Raw genomic sequence first — 16,545 nt, 5'->3', positions numbered from 1 at the left:
TATGACTGGTCAGTGCTGCATCTGTTCTCCAGCCCATCCTCTCCTTTCTGCTACAGCAAAGCGCTTGGCTTTTTCACTCAAGTCATTTTGGACAAAATTTCACTTTAAAGGCTCTGCAACAGTGACAATTAAAAATGATCTCATCATCGTCCACATTCGTCCAGGTTTAGACCTGTGAACGATTACAAAAATTTGCTTCCAACAAATCCACCTGGAGAGAAATGAAATAAACTGGCAATTAGAACAAGAACAGAAAGGATCCGCATTCTCAGAAGAACGAATCTTGGAAAACATCCCCATCTGTTCACATTGGCAGAACTGTCCTTCACAGATGTGAAAAAACAGACCATAAGCTTCTGAGGGTCTGCTCTGAGGGTCACCTCTTCCAACCACAGATCCGTAAGGTAATGGCAATAATTCCTTTAGCTACCATGGCTATGCTACACTAAATGAGGATAATAACATGATTTTACATAATACTTACTGTATGTTACGTTGCACTGAATCTGTTAACCATATGAATTCTAATACAGTCTCAGGAACTAAAGGAAGAGGGAGCGATCACAAATGATGCTCAGTTGAAAATACAGATGACCGCTGTGGAAAGAAGGGACACCCAATGCTAAGCTACACCCAGCTCTGGGACGGGGCTCTGGGGGACGCAGACAGACATACCTCTCATTGCCAGCCTGCCCAAACTGGCACACCCGGTGCCCGAAGTGTGCCGCGGCCTCTCCGTGGAAGACGAGGGGCTGCTGGGAGTCCAGGTTGAAACAGCAGCACAGGTGGGTGTCTGGAATGAGAATGGGACTCCGTGGTGGTCAAGGTCAAGGGCAGAGTTCTGGGTGGTCCGACCAGCCTCGTTTCTCCTTATTGTTATTGCTGCAATTGCTCTCATCTGATCCAGAAATCCCAAAAGGATTATGACGAATCTGTGTGTTACTGCACTGGATTTGTGTGTCATCGCAATCTCAACTCGGGACTCGTGTGTTTTCTTGGTTTTATTTCCCCTGAGACCTCAATTGCCTCAATTGAAATATTTCATTAACTGCTTAAACCTAATACTTCTAACTTGGTAACAGTACTTCTAATTGAAGTACCCTCGGCTGAAAAATCCACTGCATTCGTTGAGATTAAGCATTTAATTGACTAGTCCAGCTGTAACAGGAACCAGAAGAAACTATGGCTTTCTAGGACATGAGCCTCAGACCCTTGAGCTACAGCCTTGGGGATTCCCGTGTTCTGCTTTCTGGAAGCTGATGCCTTTGAATCATTGACATTTATGATCCAAAGAAGGAATAAAGTGGCCTGTGGCCAAACCTTCACTGGATCAGTTTAACCCTTGTCTCTTCTTTAGCTTACTGGATTGTTTAAAGGCTGCAGGATTCTGGATCCCCTGGGGGATAGCTGTGGGAACAGCTGAACTGGATCAAGGTGGTGCAGCTTTGATCCCGGAGGATCAGTCTGCAAGTTTCCACTCCCATCTTAGTGACCTAAATCGACTCGTTGTGGGCTTTACTTGACCAGTTTACCAAGTGCTCCCTGTTCTTCAGGGGGAAAGACCTGCAGCAGAGACCCCAGGTCCTTAGAGGATTGGAGCTGAACGATTCTAAGAAAGATAATACTTCAGCCCTGATAGACTGCCATAGCCATCTCTTTACAGATGAATCCACATTATTAGCGAAATGATCATTTTCAATATAAGGTTGTAGAAAAGGTCAACGCACATGCGTACCACCTCTGACACAGGAATTCAAACTGTCAGTGCTAAAGCAGTGTGTTTTTGCCACTGAATGGCACTAGGCTGGTGTTTGTCAATAAGATCATTTAAGGTAATGTGTGAGACCACATCAGCAACTACTGTACACAGAGCCCCTAAAGAGGAACAACACTGGTTTCGAATTTGAGCAGTAATGCTCTACACTGTCAGAGGATATCTAACAAAAACAGTGTTTTGGCTGCCTCCACCCCCACTCGGTCGAAACCACATAACTGAGAAACATCATTCTGCGTATCTAACAGCTATCATGTAAAAGGATGAGGTCGCATGATTTTAACTGTCACTCGCAGACACTGTGCCACAAGAACAGATGTTAATAGCGGTGAGCGAGCTGTCTTTTGCACCATTAAAATTCATTGGGGTGTCAGCAGCTCTGAGGGTCTTAAGCATCTCCAGCTCCCTGTCACAAAAACTCCCCCTCTAACAGGTTCCATGGTCAAGGGGTCTCGAGTCGCCCCCCGGCCTGACTTTCTCTACATTAATAACACGCTTTCACTGCGCTTTACTGCAGTACACGATGCTGTGCTGAACTTACCTATACAACCGTGAGCTTTCAGAAAGGAAACCTATGTGGAGCTCTTTCACATTTCTTTCAATTTCACCTTGAAACGGCCAGGAGAGGCAGCTCTTAATTTTGGGGGCAAACAACAGTGCAGAAGTTACAGCCTGGAAGCCGGTTTGCACTATTTTTAATGATATATGATACCTACACCATCTACCTCATTGTAATTTTATTTATTGCACATCTGCAGTCGTTGTTTACATGTCTGCATTGTTTATTTTTTACTGTTTACTTGTACATTGTACTGTTTGTTTGTATATCGTCTTGATGCACTGTCTGCAGTTTCTGTTTTACGCTTTTTTTTAACAATCAAGAGACTTTCTGTAAGTAAGAATTCCATTGTAGCAGTACATGTACCGGATACATACGGCAATAAAGTTCAAGTTCAAGATATTAATATAGTTGAACAGGCTCCAATTATTCAGACTGGTGTGTGTTGCTTTCATTTATTATTGGGTCCTACTTCTCTGGAAGTGGAAGACTTTACAAATACAGAAATCCGGATAAACGGCGCCTTCTTCTCTGTGAAGAGAGATGATTCACCTGTGAATTTGGTGCTATAAATATTGCTTGTTGCTTTGCTTTGCGCCTTTGTCTGAGATCGCTCCTCCAGAGCTAAATCAGCTCCCAGTTAACTAAGGAACAAATGGCAAAGGAACACTGTTGGGAACTACACGAGTAGTAACAGTGTAGAATGCCTAAAGCGATCCACTGAAGCCCATATATGATCGGGCACTCTAGGTTGGAGTTCTAGATCAGAGATCTCCTGCGCTGGTTCCCCAGTTTTCCATTCCAGCTCAGCACTCTGTTGGACCAGTTGAATGTCTTTTTCCAAGTTCCTGGTTGCAGCTGTTCCAAAAGCACCTAGAACACCTTGCAGACACACTAGACCCCTTCCAGCAACTGAGCTCCAGTCCAGGCCTACCGGCGCCTCACTGATGGAGCTTCAGATGTGAGGTTTCAGCACGTATTTCTTCCTCTGGAGGAGGTGTAGCAGTGGACTCATACTGGCGCAGTCCATCCATCCACTTTCTAACTCTTTTATCCAGTACAGGGTCGCAGGGGAGCTGGAGGCTATCCCAGCAAGCAACAGGCCCACGGTGGGACACACCCTGGATGGGACACCAGTTCGTCCCAGTGCACACGCAGACACAAACACACACACTCACACCAGGGACATTTTGTTCCAGAAGACAATTAACTTTCCAGTATGTCTTTGGACTGTGGGAGGAAAGCCACGTGTTTGAACACGAGGGAAGCATGCAAACTCCACACAGACAGCACCCCAGGAATTGAACCCAGGGCCCCAGCGCTGTGAGGTAGCAGTGCTCCCCAATGCGGCACCGCGCCGCTCCTAGCGCAGTACAACAATGCTACGAAATTCAGTATTATTCACAAATCATACGGAACAGATCAGAATTACACCTCAAGAGTGTTTTAGTGACTGTTATTCTCTGAAAACTGTTTCTTTTTTTTCCGAGACGACTATACATCCTTAATCCACTACTGAAAATTTGTGTGCGTGTTGACAAATTGTTAGGAATGTCATGATTTTCAGACCTGATTCTAAAACGTAGTAACACTTGCGGAATTTTGACTTGGCGAATATAACGCGGTGTTTTCGCGAATGGGGGTGATGTCTGGTTTATTATAAAGTAGCTGAAGTCTCCAGACAGTTCCACGCGCCTTCACTTGGTTACGCATGAACTGTGAACTGCGGTGAAAAATCACTTTACCCCTCATGCCGGGTACAGTGAATCGCAATAAACCGAAGACAAACTACAGTAAGAAAAGTAAGTCTAACAAGTTAGTAAGTCTAACAAGCGGGGAAAAGAAGGCAGTGAAAGCGACACTTACAGAACAGGGGAACCGCCAAGGTCCATAAGGAGCGCTTAATCCTCGGAGATGTCATCGCCGCAGTATGTCACTGACAATTAAAACGAAACGAAATGCAAATAAAGAAAGTAAAACAAAAAAAAGCATTCAAATTCGAGCGGAAGAGCCCTCCGGCGATCCCAGACTCCCCGGTTGGCCGCCGCTCCTGCGAGCTCTTCTCAAGCGGCTAGCGCAGGTCGTGTTTGCCGGTTCGGGGCAGAAGAAAGCGGACGCATCTGCCTTTTCGGAAAGCAGTCCAGTCCCGTCGTGATTGAAAACACGCAAAAAAAAAAGAAGAAGAGGCGTGCCAATGATTGGAGCTCGGCCGGTCAGTCCATTTCCAAGTAAATTCACAGAGTATGAAGCAGAACGAGAAGCGCAAAAATGAAAAACTCGCTGCTGTGCCGGACAGCGAAACGTCTCTGGGAAACAACAACCAGCTGAGCGGCTGTACCGTTACCCACTGCAGCTGCGGAGACACTCATGACAGGATCCGTTTGGTGTGGAAGGACGGAGGCTCATGACTGGCTCAGGGTGACAGTGATTCAAGGGCAGAGGCGGAGAGTTCGCTATATTAAACAGCGGGGTCTGCCTTTGCACAATAGGCTTAACTCTCCTATTTTCCTAGCCCTCTTTATGCAGGTTGGCTGTATTTCTTTCACCTAAGTCTTGTATCGCCCATTCGTGCCATTTCACTGCACGTGTTTGTGCCTTTACCAGTGGCGGACCAGGTTTATAATACAGAACCTGAGCTCTTTGATTTCGAGCCTCTAACGTCTGACAGACTGCAGTCATCAAGCTCCTGTTGTAGAACAGGGGAAACACAGCTTGCCTCCAAAGTCTATGTTCTTCTGAAAACACAATTCAGTTCAAGAAAAACAACAACAAACCAACCCACAAGAAGAGATTGGTGCCAGAGCTTGCTCACACCAGTCCTGGAGTCTTGAACCACAGGGATCCCAGCAAAAGGTCTGCAGATCAGTTTAGCTGGCAGGAGGGATAAACTGACGATGTAAAGAGACGGGGAAAAACTGCTGGATTCCCAGTCCTCATGTCTGGATTTGGGATTGAAAGATAAAAAGCGCTTTTCTGGACACTCCACTCAAAGTGCTTTACAGGTAATGGGGACTCCCCTCCACCACCACCAGTGTGCAGCCCCACCTGGATGATGTGACAGCAGCCATAGCGTGCCAGAACGCTCACCACACACCAGCTCCCAGTGGGGAGGAGAGCAGAGTAATGAAGCCAATTCATAGACTGGGATTATTAGGAGGCCATGATTGGTAAATGCCAGGGGGAAATTTGGCCAGGACACCGGGGTAACACCCCTACTCTTTTCGAGAAACACCCTGGGATTTTTAATGACCACAGAGAGTCGGGACCTCGGTTTTACGTCTCATCCGAAGGTCGGCGCCTGTTTACAGTATAGTGTCCCAGTCACTATACTGGGGAATTAGGACCCACATGGACTGCAGGGTGAGCCCCCCCTGCTGGCCCCACTAACACCTCTTCCAGCAACAACCTTAGTTTTTCCCAAGATAAGATAAGATCATCTTATTGGCCATATACAATTTCTTGCATTAGGAATTCGTTTTTTTCGCATACCCCAGCTTGCTCTCCACGAGGCACACAGACAGGGAGAGAGAAGCTTGGGGTCAGAGCGCGGGGTCAGCCATTGTACAATGCCCCTGGAGCAGCTGGGGTTAAGGGCCTGGCTCAGGGGCCTACCGGAGTAGGATTCCTCTCCCAGCCACAGCATTTGAACTGGCAACCTTCCAGCCACAGCCGCAGTGTCACGGACGTCCAAAGGGACTAACCGTGGGGAGCAGGAGAGCGGAAAAAGACCCATATGCGTAGCGGCGAGACGGGAAAAAGGCCCGGGCTCACTAGTGCAAAGAGTTCAGGAATGCCGTATAGAAACCTATGCCCTCAGGGAGCAGACGTGGGGCGCCCTGGTGCTAGGCGGGTCTCAGGACATCCGAACGTCAATGCTGAGCCAGGACAGAGTGCAAGACCCGGAAATATATAGCCCAAGGGAAAGAGAGGGACAGGAAGGACAGCAGACCGGAAACTAGGGACAGGACAGAGAAGGAGCGCCCTCTGGCTACAGAGGGCATGACATGCAGATCCTGAGCCACAGTGCCACCACTCCACCTTTAACATGGATCGGTCGTAGCTTGAATTTCAGGATGGAAAAAAACACTTTCAGCAGGGTGGCACAGTGGTGAGCACTGCTGCCAGGCAGCACTGGGGCCCTGGGTTCGATTCTGGACCTGGGGTGCTGTCTGTGTGGAGTCTGCATGCTCTCTCCGTGGGTTTCCTCCAGGTGCTCCGGTTTCCTCCCACAGTCCAAAGACATACTGCTAGGTTGAGTGGTTTCTGGGAAAACTGGCCCCGGTGTGAATGTGTGTGCGTCTCCAGCGTCCCATCCAGGGCGTACCCCACCTTCTGCTCGTGGCTGGCTCCCCCCCGACCCCGAGTTGGAAGAAGCGGTTAGAAAACAGACAGATGGACGGGTCAGAAAACACAAATTAATCAGCAGTTGCCTCTTTAAATCAAGGCCTTCGTCACCCTCTGGTCAGACCTTGTAAAAAGGAAATGAGTAGGCGTCGAAGGCCGTTCAGGCCAATCAAAGGGAGAGGTTTTAATACTGTGTTTTTGTGCACCTAATATGGATCAAAATCAGTAGGAGGACCTAGATAGATTAGGGGTGAGCAAGCCTGGTTCTGCAGGGAAGGTGTGCCTGCAGGAGTTCTAGATCGCTGTAGAGCTCTAGGACTTGGGAGACGCTGTTCTACAGGTCTCATTTAGCCAATAAGGAGAGGATTTCAACGGTGAAGAGGGGAGGTGGAAAGAAGGGGTACAGCTCCACTGACCCCTTCCTGATCTAGAAGGACATTTCAGCAGAGATGCCAAAGACCAGAGAAGATCAGCACGGTTTGTGGCCCCACACCAACCATGTGCACCATAGCAACTTTCCATCCATGTGAAGGTGGACTGAGGAGTCCTCTATTCTATTCAGCTGACTCACAGGAAGCCAGCTGGATGTCTTGGTGACCAAGCCCCTACACATCGTGCTCAGGGTGGGGAAGCTGACCTGAAGATTATAGGGTGCAAAACTTGAGTTACGAAGCTGTGACGCATTGCCCACACCTCTCACACAGAGACAGCCGCTCTCCCCCGGGACCACAGATTGGTGCAAGTGACCTGGTCAGAGTTCACTCAGTGAGCACTAGGATTTCGCAGTATGAATGATGACAGAGCTGCGTCCCTCCCTGGGGACAGATTTCTTGGTTCTGGAGAATGACAACACCTTAAGAATGATTCTCGGCGAATGGGGATCTCTGTCAGGCTCATAGGACTGACAGGCATGGGGCATCTGCACAATTCAGAGCCCATTATGCAGTGGCTAGCTTTGCTGTCTCACGGTGCTGGGGTCCAAAGATCAAATCCAGACCTGGGGTGCTGTCTGAGCTTGTGTCTTCTCCCTGTGCTAGCTTGTTTTTCCTCCGTCTACTCCAGCTGCTTCCCAAAGTCCACAGACATGCTGGTTGGTTAATTAGCTTCTGGGAGAACTGGCCCTGGTGTGATTGTGTGTCAGTGAGTGCTCCGTGATATACTGGCATCCCATCCCGGGGCGTACCCTGCCTTGCACTCTTCGCTTGCCAGGAAAGGCTCCGGCTTCCTAAATTGAATGAATAGGCTAAAAATGGATGGATACAGTATATGCTGAATGCTTGTGCTTTGCTGAACTATTGCCAGCAAGATACCGTAGACTCAGAACTGATTTATAGAAACGCTGACCTGCAGTGAAAGAGACTCTATGTCTCTATTGTGGCTTTCAGGCGGGGCAGGCGAACTATGAACTATGGAGGAACAGTTCCCAGCAAGACTCTCCAGCCTGTTCTGCGATGTCATGCTGTGTGGGAGGGGTGCTGGCTGGGAGGTGAGTTGCAAAATGCCCAGAAGACAGAGCTGTTGCTTCACAGTACATGCAGGAAACTAACTGCTTGATGAAGAGAGCAGATCTGGGTCTCGCCTCGCGCTCCTACAGCGGAGATCCCCAAAACTCTCGAGACAGAGTCTTCAGCTTGTCCCCTCCAGCTGAGGTCCTCATTCAAGTCGGCCTCCTGCCCTATTATTCCTCTCTTCTGGTTGTCTTCATCAGTGCTCTGCTCCTTCTTCCACCTTCCTTGGACTTTTGTTCCAGATCTCCTCTGTTCTTCTTCGTCATCATCCATCTACTCAACCGTTTTCTAACCGCTTCATCCAGTACAGGGTCGCGGTGGAGCCGGGACCTATCCCAGCAGGCAATAGGAGCAAGACACCAGTCCAGTGCCGGGCGCCCATAGACACACACTCATACTAAAGTTTGCCCAAGAGCCAATTAACTTCCCACCATGTCTTTGCGCTGTGGAGAAAACCCATGCATATATGGGGGGAACATAAAGACTCCACACAGACAGCAACCCAGGTCCTGAATTGAACCCAGGGTCCCCTCACTGCGAGGCGGCTGTGCTGAGCATTGCACCACCATGCTTCCCCTCATCCTCTTAATTACCCAATCTCTTTCTGTTCTCCATCTCTTGACCTCGAACTTGAACTTTATTGCCATACTGTATGTAACCGGTACACGTACTGATACAATGGGATTCTTACTGACAGAAAGTCTCTCGAGTGTTTAAACAAGTGTAAAAATACAAAGTGCAGACAGTGCATCAAGACAACATACAAACAAACAGTAGACAATGTACAAGTAAACAGTTTGAATGTAAACAATGACAGGAGATGTGCAATAAATAAATAAGAAATCATAATGAGGTAGATGGTGTAGGTGCAGCCCGAGGGGCATGGCTAAATGCGTTCGCCAATCGCACTGCTTGTGAATAGAAGCTATTGAAGAATCTAGTGCTCAGTGTCCGTATGCTCTTGTATCTCTTGCCTGAGGGCAGTGGGGTGAAGAGCTCAATGCCCGGGGTGGTGACTGTCCTCTGTGATGGCCAGAATTCTACCATGGCAGCGGTCCTCATAGAGCTGTTTAATCTCGGTGAGACCACAGCCGATGATCTTCTGGGCCATATTGACCATTCTCTGCAGTGCGTGTAAGGATACTCTAGCAAGGAGATATGGATGCTGTGCAGCCGCAGCAGTAGGTGGGAGGCATGGCAACAAGCAATCCGAATCAAGAGGCGGGTTCGCGGTCAGTGGGAGAAAGGGAGGTCAAAATCCGGCCCAGACACAGGTGGCAAACAATCAGAATAGAAAGGCGAGATCGTGGTCGAAGGGAGAAAGGGAGGTTGAAATCCAGGACTAACACAGGTGGCAAACAATCCAAGTCAAGAGGCGTGGTCCGACTTCCGAAGGCAAAAGGGGTAGTCGAAAATCCAAAGTGACACAGGGTTATAGAATCGCCCGGTAGAGCTCACAGAGAGTTACCTCAATACCGAGCAGCAGGAAGCAGGTTGGAGAGGCTTAAATAGTGCAGCCTGCCGCACGGTAGGGCGTCTGATGTTGAGTTAACACGTTTGGCGGCACTTGTAATTATCGCCCTGCTGCTGGTACTGATTAGTTCTCCTGGGGGCCGGTCTGGCCAGGTTGGTGGTCTTGACAGTCCCTTTCTCTCCCTAGAAGAGGTGTTGCCGTACCACACGGTGATCTCGATGGTGCAGCGGTAGTTCACCAACACAGGTACTGGCATCCCCCATCGCTTGAGGCACCTCAAGAAATAGAGGCACTGCTGAGCCTTCTTCATGATAGAGTCAGTGTCCACAGTCCAGGTTAGATCTTTAGAAATGTGAATTCCCAAAAACCTAAAGCTGGTGACTGTTTCCACTTCCGTTCCGTTGGACAGAATGAATGAATTCACTGTGCTTGTCAGAGGTCTATGTTCCTTCTCCATCTTCTTTTAATCCTGGACTTTATACTTTGCTACAGTCAAGGAAAAATAGAAAATAGAGTCCAGACTTTTACAAGTCTGTATCACACTTTGAGCACACTGTCTGGAATATTCCTTTGGGTAAAAGTACGATTATGTGGTTAATAATTCAAATTGTTTAAAAAAACTTAGATTGTTCTTTGCAAGTGCATAAGATAACTGCTGCATCTCCCCAAGATTCATGTTTTTTCCCCCCAGAAAAAGAGTCTAAAGTAGCTTGTTTATAAACTTACTGTACATGGACGCAGACTTCCTCTGTTTTTTTTTCTAAAATGAGGCAAAGGTTTGTCAGGTCCTAAACTGATTCGGGGGAAAACCTGACTTAAAGGGAATCTCTCCTTATAGCGTTGCAAAACATTCCCTATTCCTGCTAAAGGGTACTGCTAGCATCGACATTTTGATTTAAAACTTTCACTACTGAGTAAACTTTCCATCTCAGACAGAATTTAACTGAAATCTGCCATCTAGCGTGCCCTATGCAGAACAGCACTCCTATGTCCTTTGCTCAGTGCTGTGATGTTCCCTGTATTACAGTATAATAAATACGTTACTGGAATACATCATGCATATGCCTGTGTTGAAGTGTGTAGTTATCTGTTGCTATGAATATAGAAACAAATTTGGAGAAAATGTCCCCACGAGGACTAACAATTTACACACAACGTGATTTCCTGAATGGAATGACTTTTGACCCCTCCCACCCCCCTTTAACCTTTTTGCCCTCCTACCATCTAGGAAAAAATATCGCAGTGTACGGGCTAGCTCCACATGACTCTGTAACAGCTTCTTCAGGCGGTCAGGCTCCTCAGCACCCTGGAATCTACTTGCACCCACCCCAATTCCAGAAACAGGGTTTAAATCCCCCCAGTTGGTTGTGTATGTTGTATTGTGTATTTGCCGTGTAATTTGCACTATTTGCCCTCTGCACTCAGTCTACAATGTATATGTCAGTGTCCTGTCTGTCCTGTCTGTATTTGCACCGTGGACCAGAAGAAACGCTATTTCGTTCCACTGTATACTTGTATATGGCTGTAATGACAAATAAACGTGAACTTGAACTTTTCTTTCATAAACCCAACGCCAACGTCTCTGAAATATTTTTTTAAAAAGTTTTTAAAAAATCTTACATTTTTCCTATAAGGTGTGCTTCCACCCTGTGCGGACCTTCAGCTGAGTCGAATAAAGGACACAGAGGATAAGAGCAACAACAACAAAAATACAAACACGAGTGTATAGGAGTGTATTGTGCAAAGGAACAATAGGTTTATTCCATGCTGAAAAGAGAAGGAAGAAAACACAACGTTTCAGCCGTGGAGCCTTCTTCAGCGTGTCTTCAGGAGCCTTGTAACCTGAAGTAGACTCCGCGGCCGAAACGTTGTGTTTTCTTTCTCCTCTTTTTGGCATGGAATAAAACTGTAACTTGTTCCTTTGCAGCCTACGCATGCTGACGCTGCTCCCCAGGCCGCGAAGTATTACTACTTTCAGTACTTGTGGCTGAAACGCGCACAACGGTCTGTAGGCGGCAGTAGAGGGCCAATATTAATCGTGTCGCCGGTTTTTGGGCGGTGAATATTTTTAATGTTTCTGAAAGATTTTGGAAAAAGATCCTAGTCGGGATCGGGTTATCCCTGGTCTTGTAGTGTGTACTTGATTCGGCTTCTTGGTCAAGGCGCTGAGCTCATTTCGAAGCGACACACCCTGAAAAAGTATCTGTGGCTCCGGATTAACTCTTCCTCTCCAGGCTTGGCCAGTGCTCACGGGAAGCACACACTACCTGGTTCCAATTCCCCTTTTGCAAAAAGAGAATTTCCTCACTTGCGAGATTTGTTCCCGTTTGCTGCGCTTGCTCAGTCTTTTGTTTTTAAGAACTCGTTTAAAACGCGCCGCGCGTACAGCCCCCCGCCCCCCGGGGATGGAACTCACGAGACACGAAGCCCACGGGGCACAAGGAGGTGAGGGGCACGTGGTTCACCACTTCCCCTCCCCAGCTCCTCGTGAGGTCTGGATTCTGTTTAATCGAAACCCCGCCCCGTATAGAGCAGAACCCAGCAGGAACCCGGGCAATGTTCCCTCTGATTTTTAATGGCCTCTGTGCGCAACAATTTCAAGTTGTGCAAATTATTTCCCCAGTGACAAAAACTTGTGCGCACTAAATTGAGTGTAAGTAAAATTAATGTAAAAGCTGAAATTATTTTTTGCTAATATAGTCACTCTCACAGAAGCAGAGATCCAAAAGACCGGGACAGCGATTCAAGGAGCCCAGTCGTGGAGACCGAGTGTGGAGCGAGCATGAGCAGGGAGGTACGAGACGACGAGAGCACAGATATCGATGATCGAGTAGCAGTAATAACGCACACAGCCAAGTCGGGCTTCTCGCAGACACTCTCATGGGGTCAATTTAGCATTGTTCAATGGACGACCGTGTTTGTTTTATCATCATATTTTGGGGGGATTTTTTTTTTGTGCGCAGTTCAATTTCCTGTGTGCGCTGATCTCATGACCTGTGTGTGCGTGCTTAGAGGGAACACTGAACACGAGTCACCAGGAGACGGGCGGGGACGTAGAGTATGTGCGCGGACAAGCACTCTTTCTGCCCCAGAACGCGTATTGAGAGCGGGCATTACCTCCTCAGTGCCTCTGCCGTATCGCCGCTCTGCTGTACTGTATATAAGACCATGCGCTATGTGGTTCTGCACAGTGGAAGCCCTGTGCGGGTGTAAAAGATCCCCTGAGCTCAAAAAGCCCGGGGTCTCAACAGATGATCGGTTTTCACCGCGCTGAAAGTGAGGCGGGATTTCGGCTGCGCTGTTCGCGGTGCTGAATCGAGACCCTGCGGGACCTTTCACAACACGTAACTCCATCCAAATGGTTTTCTAAATAAAAAAAACACCAACTAAATAATAGCAAATGTAAGACGGTCTTTACAGCCTTTGCTCTCGACAGAAACACGACTTTGTTATAGAAGTTGGACAAAACCGTTTCTTTTCTGTAACCATGACGACGATGACGTCGAGCACAACGGAGTCAGCGTATCGCACTTGGGAACAAGTAAAGATTTATTTATAATAAACCAGAAGAAGGCTCCACAGCCGAAACTTTGTCTCTTTTCTTTTCTTTTCAGCAGGGAATGTTCATTTGCAGTGACGCAGCTCCCTGCCTGAATATTGTACTTTGAGCAATGTTGGAATTGTGTCACAAAAATAAATTCCGCTTACATTATTAGGAAACAAACACGAGTACTTTCAGATTTTCCGCGTGTACTGATGAAAGTACATGATCGCTTTAATCTGATGCTGGAAATGGATTTTTCTGTCTGACCGATGTCGGGGTCGTTTCTGTACAGAGGCCACCATTGACTATGTCGTGGTTTATTTGTTGTTGTTGCTTTTTTTGGTATCGCTCCAGAAGTCATTATTAAAATTAGTCACGGTGGGAGAATCGCGTTTTTTCAGCCTTTGGAAAGGCAAAGGCAGAGGAGTAATCCCAGCCCCGCGCTGGTGCCAACAGCTGTGAAAAGTGGTTTTACATTACCTCTCCAAATCGCACGTAAATTATGACAGCGGCAAAATATGAACTCATTCGAGCCTCCCACTCGTGAAATAAACGCTCGAGTTCTGAAGTGCTCACCAAAAGAGCAGACGACGCATTAAAGCACACGGACTACGATCACCTCCAGAATCAGTAGCTCAATCACTGAAATAGAAGATTTCAGACAACGAACGGCTGACGTTGGTTTTCCACGGGTCCGTGGCGAGAGGGTTTGTGGGCAGGGACGGGCAGGATTCTGAAAGAGACACAGAATTGGCTCCGATCTCTGGCGTCGGGCCCTCCTACTCTACACCGCCGCGCCCCTGGACGCTGTATTTGGCAACTACCGGGTCATTTCGGAAGAGTGCCACCTATGGGCTGCCCTATATCACTGCAGGCACTGCGGTAATCTGATTTCCCGTTAAGAAGCGCAAGAGCGGTGTCCAGACCTAGACAATTCAGTATCCCCCGGAAATCTGGACCTCCCACCCCCCGAAATGCGCACGTTCTGTCCTCTCAGGGACGCCTGACTTTTCTCATCCTCCGCATGTAAAATGATTTATCCTTAACTCATAGGGACGAGAGGCGCGCATAGCCTTCGTGTGCTCTCATTTGACTCTCCGTGCCTTGTGTAAAGAGAATTTAAGCTTTCATTCACCTGGTGACGGTGATATTTGTACGTGACTATAATCCCAGGCAAACGCGTTAAAAACAGATGTAAACACACGCAGACACGGGGCTCCTCTTTTATCTGAGTCGTAATAAGCAAAGGCACAAACACATGCGCGCATGTATCGTTGATAAGTTTTACAGAGAGGTGTAAAAGAGAGAGAGGCCAATACAGCTTCCCAGGGGATCCCGACAAGGACGCGACGCCTGTCCCGAGCCTCGGGAGAGCTTTACGAGGGCGAGGAGGGCTGGAGGCGCCAAAGCCCGGCGGGACAGAGAGGGGAAGGGAGAGCCGGTCTTCGTTTGCGCCGACTTCTGGTCGTGTGATGACGTGTGGCCGTGTGTCGCTTCGTGTTCTCCCTCCTCTGCGGCCAGAAGAACTGCTTAATTGTATCCGATACAAGAGAGGAAGTCGCCTGCCTCGCGTCTGTCAGAGGCTGTGGTTTCTCACAGCTCAACTGCCAGCGCGGCTCGGAAGCCAATCAGAGGCGGGGGGCAGAGACACGGCCGGGGCTCGGGGAAGGAGAGGCAGCTCGCGTGGACGGACAGGAGTCCCGTGGACTCGGGGCCCCTGCCTGCACTGCAAACCTGCGCACAGCGGCCGACAGCACAGAACTCCGAGGAGCCGAGCCGGCGCTCGATTTTACTCTTCTCCTGAGGCTTTTAAAAAAGTGAACTGAGCCAGTGACACGCGCGATTCTTCCCCCCACGGTTTGGTGGGATTTTGCGAGAGGATGGGCAGTCTTCGCGGAGGGTGGTTCTCTGCTTTCCAGCAGTGCTCGGCTGCAGAGCTGTCAAGGCAGGTCGTACCGGACACGACGTGTTGACAACCAGTGTACATCAGGGGAGTCTTAGAGACAGAGGTCTCCTCTTTGGCTACGGATTTCTGTCGCACAAGCGTACGGCGCGGTGCTCCCGGGCTTAACAAAGACATTTCTTTTACTGTGGTAAGTACAGTCCGATTCGCCCCACCTGTACCTCGCGCGACCATAGCGGGTGCGCCAGAGTCCGCGAGACGCGCGTGCGGCGCGTTCCAGGCGCTCCGGGCTTTTGGAGAAGTGTTGAGCATGTCGGTTTCAGTCAAGAACGGGCCCGTGTCAGCAATGAGGAAGGGGCTGCGATGGACAAATGACATCGGCCTGATTTAGCCGCGGCTGCAGTATCAGCTGATAACGCATGATGGCCCGAAGCAGTGAGAATAGCCGGATTGTCCATTGCTTTCTGCCCAGACTGAATTCAGACCTGCGGTTTGTGTCATTCCCTCGAGTTTCAGACATTTCTGGCACTTAAAATAATATGACTTATCAGTTCTTAAACACGCAGTTCAGGTGGGTAGCTGCGTCAGCATGCGTAGGCTGCAAAGGAACAAGTAATAGGTTTATTCCATGCTGAAAAAAAGAGAGAATACACAACGTTTCGGCCGTGGAGCCGTCTTCAGGTGTGAGCCCCGAAGGCGGCTCCACGGCCGAAACGTTGTGTTTTCTTTCTTCTCTTTTTCAGCATGGAATAAACCTATTACTAGTTCTTAAACACTTTTTTTTTCTATTTCACAATTTGATTATTCACTATTATTATCATTGCTTCCACAATATACATGATTCTGCGCTGAGGAGCAGAAGAGTCAGTAGGTTTGCGCGGCTTCTACAAGAGCTTGTCCCACTTTCTGTTTTCAGTCAGTGCCCGGGGTCTTTCCGGAGGCATTCTGCACGGTAACCACGGTAGTGTGACCAGCGGTTTTTCGAAGCGCTGTGGCGCGGTTTCCGTCTTGACCCCAGCAGAAGAGGAAGGCAGGGGGCGGCGCGCCGGCACATAAGCGGCTGCTGTGAGCTCGGCTCAGGGACAGAGAACAAAAAACGAGCCGATGCCCTATCTGTGGAAGATTTATAACGAGCGGGGGGAAAGAGCAGGCGTGATACAAATAGAAAGAAGAAACAAAACAGCAAAAAAAAAAAAAACCGGGCGGACACAGTTTCCAACAGGGTCTGGCCGTCTTTACCTGAAGTTTCCTCCAAACGTTATGTCCACGTGTAGATCTCCCCATCCATTCAGCCTCAAGCCTTCGAGTTTCCTCAAGCGGGAATAGTTAATTGCGAGTTTTAAAAAAATGTCTAAAATCGGCTTGACTGTACCCGTGGAGGGAACCTTTATTGTTATGAGGCTGTGCCGGGAGTACAGTTAGCTTAGTGCTGCATCGTC

General features: G+C 48.5%; 2 protein-coding genes across 3 annotated transcripts in view; one reads left to right on the top strand and one right to left on the bottom strand.

The window, feature by feature from the left end:
• Nucleotides 1–4,754, bottom strand: part of LOC102695966 (integrin alpha-X-like) — a 34,374-nt gene extending 29,620 nt beyond the window's left edge. Inside the window, exons 1-2 of the mRNA XM_015340864.2 lie at nt 4,200–4,754; nt 676–793 (exon numbers count right to left, since the gene is read on the bottom strand). Coding sequence (XP_015196350.2) covers nt 676–793; nt 4,200–4,254 — 173 coding nt within the window. The 5' untranslated portion in view covers nt 4,255–4,754. The remainder of the gene's footprint in view (nt 1–675; nt 794–4,199) is intronic.
• A 7,432-nt stretch (nt 4,755–12,186) lies between these two features.
• Nucleotides 12,187–16,545, top strand: part of LOC102696167 (active breakpoint cluster region-related protein) — a 28,214-nt gene continuing 23,855 nt past the window's right edge. The window contains exon 1 of one of the 2 annotated variants that reach the window (XM_069186636.1): nt 12,187–12,453. The gene's annotated coding sequence lies outside the window, so the exon portion shown is untranslated. Of the gene's footprint in view, nt 12,454–14,738; nt 15,297–16,545 lie in introns of those variants that run through there. The other variant, XM_006627571.3, reaches the window with a different exon arrangement.

Source organism: Lepisosteus oculatus, chromosome 3 (assembly GCF_040954835.1).
Source record: "Lepisosteus oculatus isolate fLepOcu1 chromosome 3, fLepOcu1.hap2, whole genome shotgun sequence".
Classification (NCBI taxonomy): domain Eukaryota; kingdom Metazoa; phylum Chordata; class Actinopteri; order Semionotiformes; family Lepisosteidae; genus Lepisosteus; species Lepisosteus oculatus.
This window is presented reverse-complemented; position numbering and strand designations above follow the sequence as displayed.